General features: G+C 38.6%; 1 protein-coding gene across 3 annotated transcripts in view; it reads right to left on the bottom strand.

Annotated features, from left to right (window-relative positions):
- LOC126380504 (uncharacterized) overlaps positions 1 to 20,039 on the bottom strand; it is a 156,877-nt gene that overhangs the window by 50,745 nt on the left and 86,093 nt on the right. For all 3 annotated transcript variants that reach the window (XM_050029960.1, XM_050029961.1, XM_050029962.1), the window contains exons 3-5: positions 10,363 to 10,428; positions 5,808 to 5,944; positions 1,693 to 1,886 (exon numbers count right to left, since the gene is read on the bottom strand). In XM_050029960.1, coding sequence (XP_049885917.1) covers positions 1,693 to 1,886; positions 5,808 to 5,944; positions 10,363 to 10,428 — 397 coding nt within the window. The remainder of the gene's footprint in view (positions 1 to 1,692; positions 1,887 to 5,807; positions 5,945 to 10,362; positions 10,429 to 20,039) is intronic.

The raw sequence follows: 20,039 nt of genomic DNA, 5'->3' as shown, positions 1-20,039 counted from the left end.
TACGTCTTGCTTTCACTCGGGACCTTTCTCAGTAAGATTTTATTATGTTGCACCAGTAGCGCAAACATGACACAAATTTACATCTGATAAAATAATCATTTATTTATTTACATCATCTTCTCTCGTGTGGGTTGTGAAGTAAATAACTTATCTCATCAACACTGGTGTCAGGGTTACTATGAGCCGCCAAAAGCCCCTGTTGGGTAAAAGGTCAAAGGTATTTTGGACATGGAATGAGAAAAATGATTTTTAAAGCGGATGTAAAGTGTAGATTCGGAAGAACAAGTACTAGGCGAATACTGCCTTCAAATTCAGGGTGTATCAAAGAAATGCTAGGCCACGGATGGGTATCCTTGAGGGATAGGTCTTGGCGAGAAATTAAGAAGAAGATGAATGAGAGTGGTCAACGATTGCACTCCGCATTTAAACATCAGAAAAGTTATCATAAGTTATGACTCTTAACTACAAACCAACTCCAATCTAACTGCAATAGCATGCCATATCGGAATCGAAAAGCGGCACGGAATATTCAAACTTTTATTTCACCTCTGACCATGCATAAACTGTGAACTACCGACCAGAAATAAACGAACAAACAACGCAATTGTTGCTGCACTTTTGAAACGTAATACACTTAATGGAAGGATGATCTTTTGCCCCACAATATCGCAATCGATGTTGACGATGTTGACGTTGATGGCAATCCAGAAAGGGATAAAAGAAAATTGCTTAACAACAGGAACAATAGTGTTAGAAACTGCGATTTCCAACGTAATAATCAGTTGAGTGGCGATAAAATAAACGAACAAAAGCATTGTCAGACAATAGCTTACATGATTTTTCTTTTTAAGTAGGTGTAAGTTAAAGGATTTCTCGATGGAGTCTACAGCGCGTTGGACCTTTATAACTTTAAAAAGAGAACAATAGGTACTCGTATTATTGATTATGGTATACTGGAAAAGCTCTCACGCGTAAATTAACTTCCGCGCAGAGACCAAATGGTCCCACTGGTAAGTGTTTGGAGTGAACAGACGTGTCAAACACATACCTAACACTCCTTTTTAAAAAATAAAGAAGATTGAAGCGATATAACGATTTTTTTGACAATAAATTCCCTGATATAATAGGCTGCCTTCCTTTTGACGAGGTTTTCAAATTAAAATAGCACGATATTGACAGCTTTTGCATGGTTTTCATAACTACTTCGATGTTTTTTAAATATTACCGTTACCTGACGTGAAAACCTTTTTAACTAAGAGCATCCCGGGAAACTTGATGGATTGAAAATGCAATTTGTGTTAGTTAAAATTCGATAGTTAATTAAAATTGATCGACGCCATAAAATATGTAGATTTGGTAGTTATTTTACGTATTTATTAAACGAACCCCCGGCACACTAAATATACCTAATTAATAACTTAAATATATATAAGCTACCTCCGGTCTGTTAGGTCTTGGTACGTATTTTTGTTTTTCAGACAAATTCCATAAACTTGATTCTATACATAATGTGATCCAAATATTAAGCAACAGTTATATTTATATTATGCTTATGCCATTACATTAGGTTTTGGAATAATCATCTACCCGAGTAATGAGAAAATCATCACGTTAAAGCTGTACATCGCCATCTATATTGTTTTTGGTGAACGTAGCCTGAAAAGGCCCTCCTTGAAGCATTATGATGCTCACCTGTGTGTGGATGTGGAGGTGGTATTGTACTCCTTAGGAGAGGAAGTCTCTGTGTCGGAAGACGGCGGCGGCTCCGAGTCACTCTTGGCTGCCTCCTCTGAAGGCTCCTTGGGCCTCTCCACGAAACGCACCGACCGCGGGGTCACTGACCCGTCCTCGTCACTCGCTGTCGTCGTCGACCGCTGGTCGTCATTCTGTTCACAGACAAAAAATAATCTTATAGAGAGGATTGAATAAAACAAATCAAAAAAATCATTTATATTTCGCTCAATCTGCGGTGTTGAGTGATAAAGTGAGAAACGGTGTGATAAGAGAGATGTGGTGTAAAAGACGATATAGTGACTAGGATTGAGAAGAGAATGTTACGTTGGTTTGGTAGAGCGGATGAAGGATAATAGGATTACGAAAGCGGTATATAAAGCGAAGGCTAGAAGAATGTCATCATCATCAATTTAAGAGCCACGCTCTTGTCGGTGTAGCATTTTCCATGCTACTTTTTTATGGAAAAATAGGGCAGTGGTTTCCCTCTTGCCTTCCGCCCCGCAGTACTCTGTCTGACGCAAGTGGGACGGCGCCCAGAGTAGTCTATTACAAAGCCATACTAGGACTCCTGTCCTCCGCCTCTGAATAGTACTGACAGTTACTGCTGCCCTCGGTCAGGTTCCAGGTTACAGTCCCTGTGACTTGCCCCTTCCGTCCTGCATTGCCGACGCAAGAAGAATGCTATGTTTTGCTAGAAGAATGTATTTTGACAAAATTGGAGATGTCCTTAAAAAGGTTTAGTACAATCTACGCTGACCGGTATGCGTGTATGAAACGATTGACGAATGTGGAGGAAGCAAGAGAAGTGTGTCAGGATCGAAGCAAATGGAATTCCATAGTCTCTGCTTACCCTGGTGAGAAAAAAGCGTGAGTTTATGTATGTATGCTTCCCAATCAGGCAGCGAAGGTTCGAACCCCGGTACCTGACTTGCACCAATTTTCACTAACACAGTTGGCTTGACCATTTTAGACGGCGATACGGCTCACCACCTATCAAGTTGGTCGGTGACGATCGGTACTTAGTTCGTCTTGCTATTGAAGTACCCCTGACTACCCCAATTAAGATACGATCTTGAGCCCATGTTTATATTGTTGGAGAACACTTATTCAATGTCTTTTTTTTCATAGCCGTAATCACTAATAAGTGGGCATAACCACAAGTAATAGTTTTGTTACTAAGTATATTTGTATAGAAATAATTGATCATTGCCGAATTCTGAACACATATATGTAGGTACATAGTGGTGGAGTTAAAATGAAAATGACTCGTAGTCTCGTAGTAGTCTTCAACGTTTTATATTTTTTACACAAAGAACAATACAGAGCACTTCCTCGCTTCTAACCCAACCGCCGCTACTTCCTTCCACTTCCCTCTCTTTCCGTCTCACACTACGACACGTTCATAAACTTCATCTCATACACATCATGTTCATAATAATCTTTCACTCCCACATACATACATATACATATAAACTCACGCCTAATTCCCACCGGGGTAAGCGGAGACCATGAAATTCTATTTGCTTCGAGCCTGTGGTACACTTTTGAACACGTTCTATGTTATTTCTTCACTACGACGCTAACAGAGAAATAAACCCAGAGAAGTCTCTAATAAGTATTCACTTCGCAGACAATCCACTACCTCTATCAATGTCCGCTAAAGCTTTCTAGAAGTAATCTGTAGAACAGCTTAGACAATAAGTAGTATGCAGAGGTATTGGGTGTCTGCGATAATTAATCAGATTGCGAGAAGCTGCAGTAGTTTTAAGCGGATTGGACGATCTTTATGTAACAAAATGACAATTCAAAGTGTAACTATGTTACCTACTGAATAAAGATATTTTTGAATTTAAATTGAATCCTTAAGCTGAACAATGAATTCTACTCTAGTATGTACTGGTAGGTAGAGACTACGGTATAGACGGTTCTCAATCTGTTTATCTACGTATATAGTAACCTATGTATGTATGTACATACCTGACATGTGCGTACCTATTCAGGGACTATGTCAGAACTTTGTGGTTCTGAGTGCATCAGGAGTTCTCAAGTTCTCAAACGACTATAAATCCATCCAATAATTTGTAAACGTAGTGACTCAAAGGTTACAGTCAGTTTAAGGTGGCCCCTCATACGAGCATGTTCACAAGAACTATGAATGGTTACTTCTAGTAAAAAAATATATCCAGGAATACTAATCCTTACGAGAGCAAGGTGGTTGTGTAATCGCAATATTACTTCTATCCTTTTTACGTATTCTGAAGTATTTTTTTCCAGACACTCTTCACTTCATAACAAATGAAATATATAAATAAATCAATAGCTGTCTCAAGAGGTTGTTACAAGAGGCTACGTTCTTAATACATATCTTATTATTAAGTAATTAATTGGTATCTACCAATTAGGCGCTTGATCATAACTTGAGAAAATATTTTTCATATTAATAGCCTGTCACGGACAAGCGCCATCTAGCGCATATTTTATGAACCAGTTAGTTCGCTTACGATATAATACAAAGATATTTGAAAATATTATGTAGTAACCAAAAATCTAATAGGTGTCGCTAATAAATGACACTAATAAAAAAAATATATTACCAAGGTGGAGTGACAACGAAACACAGCTTTTATTTTCCGCTCCCGTTTAATATTACTACAAACCAAAATCTACCAGTTCTCAATCGTATTTCTTCATAACCTTATATAGAGAATCAATGTTCCAAAAGATATGCGATCGCCACGATGGGAGGCTGTAGGCTAATTATACCGACCAGCAGGTGTTTCCCCGAAAAGGCTGTACTAGGCAATCAATGGCTTTGTATCTATTAAGTATCTAAATATAATTTAATACTCGCAATGCAAAGCTAGGACTTAGGACTTTAAATATTCGTAGAAAATTATTTCGCTACAAGAAACCGTAGACAAAGTGCTACAGAGTTTGATGCTACGTGCTACGAAACTGGAGCTTTCAATTTACGTGAAATAAATGAAACCTCCACTTTCTGCAGCTGGTGGAATAAAAACCACTACATCAGCTGAGACACGAATGCAAGTTTGAAAATGTATTTACTTTTTAAAACCACATTTTAAATGTCAACGTCGTTAATACCGCCACGTTCAGACTAAGATTGTTTTCGCGCTTATAGCCACGTGTTTTTAATAATAATACTAGTATTATTCTTTTCAAATCTTTTGAAGCCAATGTAAATCGAGTTTTCTTAACAATATTTTGTTATTTCAATCAAAGCATAAAGCGTTATAAACTTGGATGGAAGACGTAGAAAGCCTTTTCTTTCTACGAATTAAAACTTTGTACAATTAAGAAAATGATTTGACAAAAGCCTTTTAAGTTATTATTTGAGAATTTTGAGATTAAGTTGTTTTTCGTTTTTAAAAAGTAAGTGTAGCACATCAACAGATTCAAAGGAATGTTCCTGTTTCGAAAATCATGGATTGCTGTTGGTTTGTAGTGGCATCGCGTAGAAACCATGTTATGTAGTCCCAGGAGTAAAATAGCGAGGCTTTCATTGGAGAGAGCTAAGACATTACAGGCTGATCCGAAAGTAAGATGATCCGTGCTTCAGAAGACACGTTAAGTCGTTGGTCCTGGTTACTACATACTGATGTAAGTGACCAACTTGCTAGTCATATTATTATGTGTATAGAATTTCCAACGACATTTTGACAAAGACAAAAAACCGCCAGATAACTATTCATTTATATTTGTAATGTTTGTATTGTACTGTTTATGTGGCGCCCTGAAATAATATATATGTATAAGTAGGTATGCTAATTTATTTGTATAAACTTCTTGATTAAACAAACGAATATCGTTTCACCTCTATTCTTTTTTCCATGACAATTTAAAGGTACAACAATAAAGAAAATAAAATATACTTATAAGACAACTTCTTTATTGTGATACTAATCTTAATTAGTCCCTTCTTGTTAGTAGTTACTAGGAATTCCAGGGTGGATAAATCCGTCGATATATATTTTTCTAGGATACAATATCTCATTAGCAAGCCGGTGACACACATGACCACAGTGGAATAGAGATTTAAATGTGGCTTTTACCTGTTCGTTAGTGTCTTTATCCATATCCAGTGACTTCCAGAGGCGCCCGCCTTTCAGGATGCCCCCGCGTCGCTGCCTGAGAGGCGAGCTCTCACACGACCCGCGCCCCTCCGTCTCCGCTGTGTCACTTTCTTCACCTGAGTAACAATATCAATATTCTTAAATATTTTTCACATACATAATAAGCCTACACACTACCGGGCATAGGAGTCTCTTTCACACGTTCACTATGTAACTGAAAATTTTATATCAACCTCTCACGTGCAATGTTATTTTTCGATAAACACATTGGAATTTATGTAGATAGACACACTATGGCTAGAAAAAATGTGCCCCACATATGGGACATGCACGAATGGGTCTCAAATGTATTGCCTCATATGTGGTTCATACACAGTGAACGTGTTAAACAACCGGACGGAATATGGAGCTGGGAGAGGAATTCATTGCCGTCTTCTGTATTTCCGAATGCATAATAACCCGGGTGCTTTCAAGGCCAGAGTGAACAGGCACCTTCTGGGCGAGCTCGCTCCATCTTAGGCCTCGTCAATGCCTTCGGGCTAGTCTGGGGCCAAGAGCAAACCCATCAAAGGTAAAAAAACCCTGCCACGTTGCTCCACTACGGGGTGGTGCATTTTACATACATACGCAATTACGGCCATAGTCCCTGGGATGGATAAAGCCACAAGTAATCAGAAGACAACTCGCAGTTACTTAAGGCTACGGCCCATCAAACTCAGAAGTAGTGCAGGCGCAACGCTGTATTAAGTGCGTCACACCAAAACAGTAGCAGCGCAGGCGCGGCGCAAGATTTGTACTTAATTGATAAAAGAAAAACCTTTGTATTCGCGGCCCAAAGTTCACACATACAATCACAACATACATTACCTTATTAAGTATTTAACATACTTACATTTAATACAACATAGAATCCATACGTGATTATGGTGTCGAAGCCTACTACTACATTCCATTCATGACAAATAAAATAAGTGTTACTTAGCCACGTGGCTGATGAATTTCGGTGTGTATATCATTATAAGTCCAATAAACCACATGTCTTCTTTTATCGTGTGGGTTGTGAGGTAAATTACCAACATCATCAACCGTGGTATCAGGTTAATTATTGAGCCGCCAGAGACCATGACCCATGTAACGATTACTCACTTACATCAGTATGTAGTAACCAGGACCAACGACTTAACGTGTCTTCTGAAGCACGGATCATCTTACTTTCGGATCAGCCTGTAATGTCCTAGCCAAACTAGGGATCATAAAGTGATTTTTGTGATGTTTCCTCACCGGGATTCGTCTCTGGGACATCCGGATTGTGAGCCCAACGCTAAACCACTGAACCACAGAAGCCGTTGCGCATCACAAGTTAACAAAGACATAATATAACACGTTTAATGTTTAAAAATATATATAAATATACCACGTTGGGCTTCATTTCGTCTGTAACACGTGTCTTACTGATGTAACTTAATTACTGCGATGAAAGTTGTGCTAAAAATAAACTCATAAAACAGTAGGTAACATTATCGTTCGTAAACAAAAACGTCTCTATTTATGAGATTAGAAGTCACAAAACCTTTGTAACTTTGTAATATTTTATAAATATAAGTAATCCGAATTATTATCCGGTAGATAAGTGCATCACTATTGCACAGATATTTCTTGATGTTTTTTCTTTCTTTTAATTACTTCAACCAAGGCGGAGGCGGAGATGGCGCGACGACTTGGATGCTTTCCTGGAAGGCTGGCCTAAGGAAGCACTGGAGAGAGAGTCCTGGAAGAAATGGAGGGAGGCCTTTGTCCAGCAGTGGGACACTTTAGGCTAGTTAAGAAGATAAGAATTACTTCGAAAAAACAGAAATTTGTCTAGCCCATCAGGTCTATAAGCAAATGGCTGAAGTCAGAAGCCTTAAAGGCCCTATCTCACACGAGACTCAAGACAATCGGTGTCAACTACTTACATACATTTTTGCGCCACCATGGTCGCGCCTCTAGTCTACGGTGACCTAGAATCAGCCTGATGGTGTTTATTATAGCAATAATCATTTGACCTTCATGTGACATCTAAAGGTAGTCTGTTTACCCAAATTTTATTGTCGTTACCAAAAGCCGTTTATAATAAATAAAATGTAGCAAAAAAACTAAGCAAAGGCAAAGACATGAACTTCGTTCAGCCTCCATTAGGAGATATTTATAAAAATACCTTCAAAAATACCTAACATACCCAATTCATAGCTCTAAAGCGAAATACTTGAGATTTTTTGACCGGAAATCAACATGATTGGCAAAGACCGTCGATACCTAATACCGATACACTGTAATACAGTAGTATTGCTTCTGACTACTGCAAGGACTACTCATTCTATCCATACTATCGATAGTATTGTTTCTGACAAGGACCAACGATAATATCTATATGTCGTTGCCAGATCAAGTCATGATGTGCTCGACCATTTCATGAAATAGTTATATGAAATATAATAATTATTATTCGTTGGCCACATCATGATATAAGTTAGCCAGATCAATGAACACAAAATGTTTAACGATATGAGCAACTAAATGCATGATTACTTCATGATATAGCCAAACGTTGGCAATCAAATCGTAAAATTGGTAAGTAGTAAGCGGCGCTGGTGTCGATTATATTTCGATGAATCGACGTAGTTGTATAATTTTCCATATCGATTAGGAAAATAATTTTGAACCTATGAAATGAATCGACTATTCGCATTTTTTATTACACCACATAACATGGACACGGCCTGCATTAACGATATGGCCAAACGTTGATTCAAATATCATTAAACGTTGAAGTTTCCACGATATGGTCAACTTAAGTTGAAATGATGAAATGATCAATGCTAAGATCTGGCCACGACATATACACAGCAATGCATAATTCTAAAGGTCAACAATGTATAGTCTAACTATCGACAGCCACAATAGAACACAGACGTTCAATTTACAACAACATGTCTCATGTGGAATGGAAGGACGTTGTAAATAGTTCCTTTAATAGTAACAATATATCATGTCTCTTTTAACAAATGGGTCAAAGATAAATTTTGCAATTCTAAAGACAGATCTAAAGGTGTCAAAAACGTTTTTATTCTTAACTTTAATTAAAAAAATGTTATAACTCAGTCATTTTGCCATATTTTTCTATGACGTCACACGTTGCGTTTTCATACAAATTCCATAGTAATTACGTGTTTTGACGTTTAGTAAAACACATTTGACACAAAACTGATTTGACTAGTTGGAAACTACCCTATTATATTTGTCTCCGAAGTTTGAAGTCGCGTCGTATACACGTCGCGCGACAGGCCAGCCAGCCCCCTACACTACATTTTTCTATCTTTATTTCTATTTATTATATTTTACTACGTTCGTGTGAGTTTAAATCTTATTTTTTAATTTGTAATGAAATATGGAATGTTTTATTACATCTTTACTTATTAACGTTACTTATTTACCTATCAGAATGTATTCTATTATAGTACTTTTTTTTACGTGACTTATTGTAGATTCGCCGCAGATGGCATTAACTACTTTGCCGGACAAATGGGGAGCGATAAAGACTCTCACCCAGTACAACGTTTAAGACAACAGGCGTGTGGGTGCTCAGTTGGGCGCGAACCTCAGCTCAGGGCGCCGTCTGGGAGGAAAAATATTTGAAAGAATTAATCGACCTCAGTAGGTCGATAGCGATAAGCGCATTACTGTACTAGTCACCTTTACATAACTTGATATAGTAGCTAGGCCAAGATATTGGCTTCGACGCTTGGGCGGTAAGATAACGGCCTGTCAGCAGCATTCCACATAGACATACAGTTACGTATTTAATCGATAGAAACAATAGGGTTTTGTATTAGGAAAGAACATTTGTTGCAAGCTAGGAATTCGATGTAACTTTGTAGTAGAAAAATAGAGCGAGCTAAGTTGCTAATGGCTAGTTTATAACAATGTTGGGATTGCCACAATAGAAGTGCACCAGACTAAGTGTCGTAGAGACAAAACATACAGAGAAAAGTTGTGTACTTAATATATATTCTTTTGAGATAGTGAAAGAAATCCTGACTGGCGATCACAGCAGCATTTGGGTTCGATGTTTTCTATGCACATATCTGGAGGGTGGTTAGTGGCTTAAGCTCACGAACTGGAGGTCCAGGTTCGGTTCCCGATGGGAACATTATCGAAATCACTTTATGGGACTATCTTGTGTATATTGCAGGCTGAAACTCCGGATTGTTCGAAAAATAGTAAGATGATTCCGTGCTTCGGAACTTCGGAAGGCACGTTAAGTCGTTGATCCCACTACTACCAGAAACATCATCAACCCGCAGTGGAGCAGCATGGTAGAGCATGCTCCTTACCCCCTCCGATTGATTGAGGGGAGGCCTGAGCTGAGCAGTAGAACTTATATAGCCTACATAACTGCCTATATACGTCCCACTGCTGGGCACAGGCCTCCCCTCAATCAACCGGAGGGGCCTCTTATATAGCCTAATTATAATTAAATATAGGGAGAACTTACTGGTGAACACGGCTGCAACCGGCATTTCGGTCCGCTTTTCTTCTATGCACAAGTCTGGAGGGCTTTCTGCAACAAAATACATCATTAAGTGTCTTCTAACTACTAATAGCTTTCCATATTTCTAATTTCATCCTACACAGAAAGGAATTTGCAAGCACTTTTCACATTGCGCACAGCTATGTTGAGACCTTTTAATAAAATACTTGATTACGATAGCGAGTGAGTCAGTGAGCAGTCGCCTTATAAAAAATACATTTATACATCATATGTAACTGGGTGAGCAGCACCACTGCTCATCAATAAGACAACAAGCAGCCACTCTCCTGATTTAATGTTTTACGGTGGAACCCTTTAAAAATATTAACGATGACTGCCGCGGATACCTAAGGTCAATGACTGCTATTAATTACAGATTGTTAAAGTATCCCTCCAAAGATATTGCGTTACTTTATACGCAAACAATAATTACGCAGTAGGTACTTGGCTATGCTTATAATTACAATAGAAAGACTTTAACAAGCCTGTTGTCATCCCGGAAAAAAGACAAAGGTATGTTTCAGTGTTTCAGTCATAACTGCTTATCATTAAATGTTTGTTGGCCGGAAGGGTTAAAATGTTCGGTGCGATAACTTTGGTAGGAACAATGGCATGCATTTTGCCTCGCCCTCCATTTTCCCCACGATTTAAGCTCTTGTGTGTCGTCAAAAGGCGCAAGAGTATCTGATGCGAGCTCAAGCACGTTATATTGTCTACACATAGCGCGGGATGATCGGTAACAATCTCTTCAAACAAGCCGAGCCACAGAATATCCATATTATCCACTAAGTTTATGAAATGCAAACGCGTTAACCACTCATAATAGTTGTCTCAATTTCCGTCCTCTAAATCGATCTTAAGCTCGTCAACGCATGAAACGTCACGACTCAATAAACCGTCTACATAGCGAACTATCGTCACGTGTCGACAAACCAAACGTGCCTTCGCGAAGGATAATGTAATTTACGTCTTAAAGTAACAGTAAGAGTACTGTTACTTTAAGACGTATTCTCCCATAGATAGAGATCTATGGGAGAATAAGTAAAATGGGTTAAAAAAGTTGGTATATCTAAAAGATATGCGGTGTGAACTTATTTACTGTAGTCCATTCGCGTAAAATTTGCAATGCATTTATAAGCTGGAGGTAAAATGCGGTGATCGAATTCCAGCATCATGCCGCCACCATTGTTTATCACTATTCGATATCGCAGCCTTTCTGTTGTAAACTTATGTTATAAACTGCCAAATAAATTGTAAACTTAATGTCCCTCTACACAATCAGCGATTGTGTAGAGACGAGCACGATCGTGTAGAGGGCATACCCGGATGTTCGTTTGCGAACGGTCTTGATCGTGATAACCCGTTCGTTACCGCAAGCGCGAATAAAACTAAGTAGCTAAATATATCGCCGTAACCGTCGATAGTGTAGAGGCGGCAAGACGTAGTATAACAAGATGAACAATGTTATTTAAATGAGTTTAGTTGATGTATGGCGAGAAATTATATCAAAGTTTGTATTAGTCTTGTTTACTTCCGAGATGTTTGCGAGTCTCGAGAAGTTTTGTGTAAAAACAAAAGCGATACGAGTACTGCCTTGTGTAAGTGTTCGAAACTTAGGTTACATTTTGCATATAAATTCTGACGGGTTTTAAAAAAGAAAAATATTAGTAGCGACAAAAGGATACGTAGACAGTGTTGAGTTTATTGGACTTTTGCAGAGGACGGCCTTGAGTGAAGTGAGGACCTGCAGTGCGCGATTATTGTATTGGGCGATTCGTATTGTAGCCAACGATCACATTTTACGGTCAATTTGTGGCAATCGATCGACAAACACAGACACACCACAAGAAAGGTGATTATTATAAATTTAAGCAATTATCTTTAAGAGGTGACAAAATTTTAGACAATTTTAGACAAAATTTTACAAAGATTAACAATCCAAAGGCCACTTCCAATTGTCCACTGAAATTGACAAACAAGTAAACTTATTAAGTATACAAAATAAAATATATACTTATTTTGATAAAAAGAATGATTTTTGTGTTGGATCTTTCTTATATTTTCAGAAATATTCAAAGCGAATGGTCTCGCATAGTAAGCACACGTGCTAAGGTGCCTATATAAAACAGATTTGCGACGCTTTTTACACGAAAACATTGAGCAACAAAGCCGAGAATGCCACACATTTTCTTGTTCAGCGCAAATACTGTCAAGTCGTAATGTTGCTGCTGACGTCACAAGGGCAGGACAACTCTCTCTTTAAAGCTGCTATAGTAGGTACCTAGAATATTTTTGCCATTGGTCTCTTACGAAGCGTATGCTCTTTCGTTCTCTTTAACGATTCTTCGTTATCTTTAACGAGCTAAAACAAAATACCTTTGTTGGAAATACCAAATAACGACTAGTTATAGTACCGTAACTAAAGTGTGAAGCATAGGTAGGGCTGCGGAATTTTCGTCAATGGAAAATTCCAGTAGGTAGGTATTTCCATATTTGACCGCAGGTTATCGTATCTACCGAGCCGAGGTGCGCCTGGCGAGCCGCCAACTTGCTCTCTATAAAATTATCCGTTTGTTTTGCACCCGTTGTTAACCGTACTACAAAATCTTATTTGTTCGCTCGCTATTTTTAACGAAACCTCGCATTTTACGACTTAGAAACGCAATCAACTTTCATTACAGGTTCATTTCAAGAAATTAGCTTGCGCTCTGTTCCTTACAGGAACAAATTCTCGGAGTCTCGTATCTCTTGTCTACATTAAATACCTATTACTACATGTAAAATGCTATACCCACTTCTAAATCTTTCTACCTACACTGGAAAGGATAAGTTCCAAAATATAGGTAGGTATAAATGTTTTTTTTATTTTTATAGCACTATTACTACACCAGGATTGGCCGGAGATCGCGCAAAGTCGAGAGGAGTGGAAAAATCAAGGGGAGGCCTTTGCCCAGCAGTGGGATCGTATAGGCTAAATAAGATAAGATAAGATTACTACACCGGGTCCTCCTGGCCATGTGAAGTTGTTTCGATCTATGTATCGTCATTAAGCTGACACCGGCGCCATCTGTCTAGAATAATGAGAACTAATATTACTTCAATTCATAGATCGAAAGAAATTCGCATGGACAGGAGGAGGAACCGGTGGTGTATTAGTTAACACGCTCGTCCCGGCTTGACAAGAGCAAAAGAGAGAGAAAATGTTCTCTTTGTGGGTAGGTATCTATATTATACTTAGCCGAATTTTCCGTGATACGTACTTGAAACTCGAAGCACGTTTCAAGTCATTTTATCAATTTTATATTCCTTTGTAGGTACTCAGATGGTTCACGTTACACTGTTACAAGCTGCTAGACAAAGAAAGGCGTTTGTTTAAATATTTTGTAAAAGAGATATGAATGTAAACCTGATGAAACAGAATCTGTATACGTTGTGAAGCTTGGATATTTTAGGTTACGTTCACATAATGAAGGGAGGGCCAGGTTGCCCTCATCAATATGAGCGCGTGACTTCTAAACCATGCGTTCGATGACGTCACAAGCGCCCGCCGCCGTCACCGCGTCAATAAGTAATTCCCACGCAGATCCCCATCCCTCATCCTATTGTTTTAATAACTTTTGTTCTAAGCACAAACTTGCCGATAAGGGCTTAAACGAGCGGAAATTCCCTTTATAATTTAGCAACATTCTCAAAATTACTTTTCGTGTCTACCGCTTGAAGCTATAACAATACAAACTACTTTTTTATAGTTTTTGGTTGAACGTTTGATATTGTATCTCACACCTTGAAATGAACCTAGTTCTGCTAACCGTACTTAGTAATAAGAGAGATTGTTTCCGAAATACAATGCATTTAGAAACTATGTCTCTCTGCCCAAGAATAATGTTTTATGTATAAATCAAAAATGAATTGAAACGCCGCCGCCGCCATGTTGGATCGCGTAAATGTTTATAATAGAGCTTTGTTGCGTCTCCTACAATATTCTAGTTTTGAAATTGTCTACTTTAATTATGATTTTATTCCCACTTTTGTATTTCTGCGAGATATAAATCTCTTTATGTTCCAAACCAACTGTTTTAAGATAGACAAAACTATTAAAACTTCCATTGTTAAAAGCGGTACATTAAAATAGAAGTTGAAATTTTATTCCCACTCAGCTTTAGAGCGCCATAATTGCGGGCGTATCCCTACTAGGGAATACAATGCCGATCTCGTGAGATCTCGTATAATATGCCGAAATCAATCCCGAAGCATAATAATATGACGAGATCTCGTTCGAGATTGACGAGATCGGGCGGCGGCAGTAGTCTTTTTACGTAGGTTGCTTTGTTTTTTAACTAGCTACTCTCAAAATCACCCGTAACTACTTTCTAATCTCCTTGAGTTATACCTACTTTTTGTTTTGAGCATGCTGGTTTGGAAAGAATTTTTTTTTTGCAAAGAATATTTTGTTTTAATTAACCTCACTGTCACAAAGAAGCAGTTTTCATTGTTTTCCGCGATCCCAACTTTTACATTTTTTTAGGAACTAGACGATATCCCGAAAATTTTGGGATCGAAAATTTCGGGATCTCGCGAGATTGATATTTCCAATCCCGCGGCATCACGAATTTACATTTGCGAGTCGGGATTGCATTCCTCACGTGCGGTCTTCTCCGCATTGATTTTGATCATTTATTTATTGTCAGTATTATAATATTCGTTTAGAAAGATTGAGGTAAACTTACGAAAAACAAAACGTTTATAATTTAATGAATGTGTTGAAAAATTATTAGACAGCTCGTACATTGCATTGATTGGTGCACTTATTTATAATAATCAGCTCATAGAGTGACGCACCTATTTGGTGTTGCGCGCTGGCTGGTGTGTAGAGGCTGGATGGTAAAGAAAGAATATGTCGACTTTGAGTTGACCTCGTTATATTTTTAATTTAGAGACACGCAATTTAAGAAAAAAAAATTGTTACACATATGCGGTCTAACAAGACATTTTATTTTATACTTATTATAACTTACAAAAGGCAGTTATTATTATATACTTAAGTTACAGCTTAAAACTGAAGCCCTATTGTAATGGTAATATGCAATGGTAATAACAGATATTATGCCCGAAAGCGAGCGCATTTTATCAAAAATATAGTAAAAATATAATCTTATATAATATAATTGTTGCCGTTCAAGAACTACCCAACTAGTGATCTCGTGTTTCCTATAAGTGAACAAGTCCAAAAATCCCACTTAAGTATTGGTTCGGAAATAAAACAACACGAGATACTAGTGTTGCCCGATAATCGTCTGTATATCGATTATTTTTTAAGGCATTTTGCATAAACTGTGGTTTGTGGTAAGGTGCCTGTGTGCACCTTACGTATCTCGTTCGCTTATTATCATAAACACCTACATTCACTACCATACCATGAGATCCATATTTCCTAATTGTCTACCTGACAGTTGTAACGATAAAATATGAAATATGTCGGATATGGTAGCCGCTGGATGCGGGCAGCGCAGGACCGATCGTCGTGGAGATCCTTGGGGGAGGCCTATGCCCAGCAGTGGGCGTCGTACGGCTGATGATGATGATGGTAGTTTATCATTTAATGATGATTATCCATTAGTTTTTATAAAGTCATTTTTAAATATTTTATTTGTTTCTTTGATTCTATTCTGTGTATTACAAGACCCGTGACAAAGTCATGATAGAGCCCTCATTACACTAAATAGAACAGCGCGTTCTGCGCGCATCATTGATGTAACTTTGGAACATCCACTCTCCGCTACTGACGTGCACCTACAAACCCTGAATAGCGAATAAATTTCTGTCAGTGGCCGTGGGTGTTTGTTTACTAAAGTTACAACTCGCGGGTAGTTTGGTATTATTCATCTGCATGCCGCGACTGTCAATGACCTTGCTATAGACTGTATTTAAGTAGGTACTGGATTTAATGTGCTTACTTGTTGTTTTGGTACGAATTTTTTACAACACAATTGTGGACATAAACCCCTATTCATTCCCACCTTCACGAGAATTGTTGTAAGTAATTTATAAAACGCGTCTATCGGACTTTCATCTATTTTGAAAATGGCTCGAAGGAATTTACGCCTTTAATGAACTTGGTGATAATCTAGACCGCCCTTATCTCAAAAAGTGGTGCACATTATAAATGTATATAGTAAAGTAAAATGGCCTAAAAATGGATGGGCAGTAATTTTTTTCTACAACGTTTAGTTTTCCATACAAATCCATCGATTTCTGCCTACCCACTTGAACTAATCCGATAGAATACATTATGGACCAAGAATCCGCTAACAAATTAGCTTAACAGATATTAGCGTCGTCGCTTCAAATCAACAACGACATTGATAATTGTAACTAATTGACAAAGGGGTCAAATTTAGACCTTGTCAAGTGCTCGCTGTATGATTATTGGTCATAACAACGTCATAAATCACGAAATGCCAGTGGTAAGAACGCTATTCTGTCGATAATTTGTTAATACTAGAACTACGAAGATCTCTTTACTTTATGGTTTCTAGTAGTTTTCGCGCCGACAAATGTGGGTTTTCTTCTCTGTATGACATTTCTTTGTTTAGTTCCACTTAATGATGTAGCGAACATGGGACAGAATATGCAGTTCAGGACAAACTTTCTAGAAGTTATTAGATTAAACAGGAAAAATTACGAAAATATCGAGGTACTTATCCCAAACACTACACAATTACCACTAAGTCTTTCGAAGATGCAAACTTGGTTTTACACTATTGTCGTCTATAGGTATGTCTCATTTAACCTAAAAAGATTATTTTCACAACCTGAAATATTTTTTCTGACGTTCACATTCGCAAAATATTATCACGGTTTTTGCAAATGCGAATGTCCAGAAATATGCGAATATGAATATTAATTATACCAGCAGTTCCAAATTGTTCGGAAGCATTATAGTTCGTCTCTCTACGTTCTATTAGACCTCTTGTTTTGAGTTGGGGGAGAGAGATTTCGGCTCCTTTTCGCGAGTGCTTCACGTATTTTATTTACCTAATGACAATCCGCATTAATCACTAAAATGATTAGATGCTCATGCGTTATTAATTCTGTGTAAAATAAAATACCAAACGGTGGATCCACACTTGTCTATCGATCGTTTAAATTCATCTAGTGTTTACTACATGACTATTTCGCTAATCTCCCACAAAATATTCCATTCGCTCGCTGCAAAATTGATTTCTTTGCTCTGCCAACTCCTCAGAAATTGAAAACTTGGATCGGTCTACGAGTTTTACTTTTAAGTGCAAATGGTTTTATAGAAATATTACAACTTTAAGGGAAACACCGAGAACTTGTATTCACTTAGTTTATTTCGAATAACTTAAGAATTTACAAAAAATGTCAATAGGTCACGCGGTAGCGCCGCTCGACGTTGCGGAACTGAACACTGTAGACTGAACCCTGCCGCCCGCGCACCGGGAAGAGACGTACTCGCAGGGAAGCAAGGGCCTCGTAGTTTAGGGTGTACTATGGTCGCTCTTATAGTCGGCCATCCTGATATCTGCGCGTCCCGCGCAGAAGTCCTAAAGGGAAATCTTATACAGCCTCCAAAGGCCTCACCAATCTCTGAAGATTGGGAACAGTAGGCTTCTGAAAGCAGATGATTAAACCTCCGAAGGTTGGAATCCAACATTGACAGTTGGGTGAAGTCAGCTTCTGAAGGCTGACAATGGACGGGTAATATTCACTTCATTCTCGTGATCGTTCAACAAACCTCTGAAGGTTACTAGCCTCCGAAGGCCAGCGAACAGCAAGCTAGCAACAGATGGTCCACCTCTGAAGGTCTCACCTCTAGCATCCCGTCGTAAAAGTCTTGCCCTCTGAAAGGCCGCATGCGTATATTACAGGAAAACCTCTTCGGTTATCTTATTGTCTTTTTATCGTGCGCACGTATCCAGATACTTACAAACGACCACCTCTTAAGGTGACGTCTATGTACCACTTTCATTGTCATCTCAACTCACTACCTCTTAAGGGTGAGTACAGGCCTGGTAAACGGTTATGATAATTAATGATGATCGATCATAGACAATTTAATAACACAAAATCATCATTACTCTAATAACAAATTATTAGACAATTTCTCTAATAATGAATCAATCAAACAAAAGTGGTTCGGTTCTTAATCCGAGTACAAACATGATCATAAATGAAGAGTACAACATAATCACAAATTAGAGATTGGCAACCCGATCACTCTTAAGTGCTAAATTAATCTGAATCGGTACTAGACGAACGGAAAGACTTTAGTTTGTCTCTTGCAAAAACGTTCTCGTAAGGGCGACCACGAGTATTTGTACTCTTAAGTACGTATCTGTCGTGAGGCAAAACTTTAACAATAACATATGGTCCATCAAATCGTGGTATCAATTTGCCACTGCGAAGACCCTTACGGATAATCTTACGTTCAGCAAGCACCAGGTCTCCGACCTTAAACGACTTTTCTACACGTCTAGTTTTATCAAAACGCTGTTTCGCTTGGTAAGCCGCCTCCCGTGAACGAGTAGCGGCAGTCTCTCTCATTTCACACATATCGTTACGTGTAGGTACGACAATGTCACCCGAAAGACGCGGGCGGAAACCATACAGCAACTCCATGGGCGACTTACGTGTGGTATTATTTTGGTTGGAGTTTATGCCTAGTTGAATCTTTGGAAGATATTTTTCCCAATTGAGCATCCAAAATGGTGCGATTGAAACGCTCAATTTGCCCATTCGCCCTAGGACTAGCAACAGCTGTCATTACGTGCTTTATTTGCCTGTCAACACAATACTTTTTGAAAGCATGACAATCGAAAGCTTTACCACGGTCTGTGATGATGCGGGTCGGCAGACCAAAAGTTTTTATGAACTGATCAAATGTTTGCAATACCTTCTCACAGCTAGTATCACGCACCGCCTCGATCCAAATGTAGCGGGTAAACGCATCAATGATGGCTAAGATATACATCTTGCCCGTTGGGCTTTTGCAAAAAGGACCCAGATGGTCAGCGTGCACTGTGTGAAAAGGAACTGCAACCTTTTCAATCGAATGTAAAAGTCCCACTTGACGACCTGTAGGCTTTTTAGCGTATTGGCAGGAGATACAACCACGAACATATTTTTGTACAAAATGGCGCATGCCACTAAACCAGTACTTACTTTTCATTGCATCGTACGTCTTATTGTAATTTACATGCCCATTATTGTCATGAAAAGTCTGTACGAGTGACCAACGCGTTGACCGCGGTACGACAACCTTATTTTCGCCATTAACCTTTCTGAACAAAACATTATTTTCAACGACATAATCTCGAGCCAGACCACTAGTATTGTTCTTTGAGAGTTCGTCCTGTAACTGTTCGATAGTTGACCGTATTGAGTCGTCACCTCTTTGTAAACTTTCAACTAAGTCTTTCTCTACACAACGCATGACTGATTCTACGGGGTTACGACTCAACGCGTCAACGTGCGCCATAGATTTACCGGCTCGATATTCAACATCAAAATTATAACCCTGTACTTCGAGCCACCACCTGGCGATACGAGGGTTTAAGTCGCGCTTGGTCCACGTCCAACGCAAAGCGTTGCAATCTGTCATGATTGTGAACTTTATA

This window comes from Pectinophora gossypiella, chromosome Z (assembly GCF_024362695.1).
Source record: "Pectinophora gossypiella chromosome Z, ilPecGoss1.1, whole genome shotgun sequence".
NCBI lineage: Eukaryota > Metazoa > Arthropoda > Insecta > Lepidoptera > Gelechiidae > Pectinophora > Pectinophora gossypiella.
This window is presented reverse-complemented; position numbering and strand designations above follow the sequence as displayed.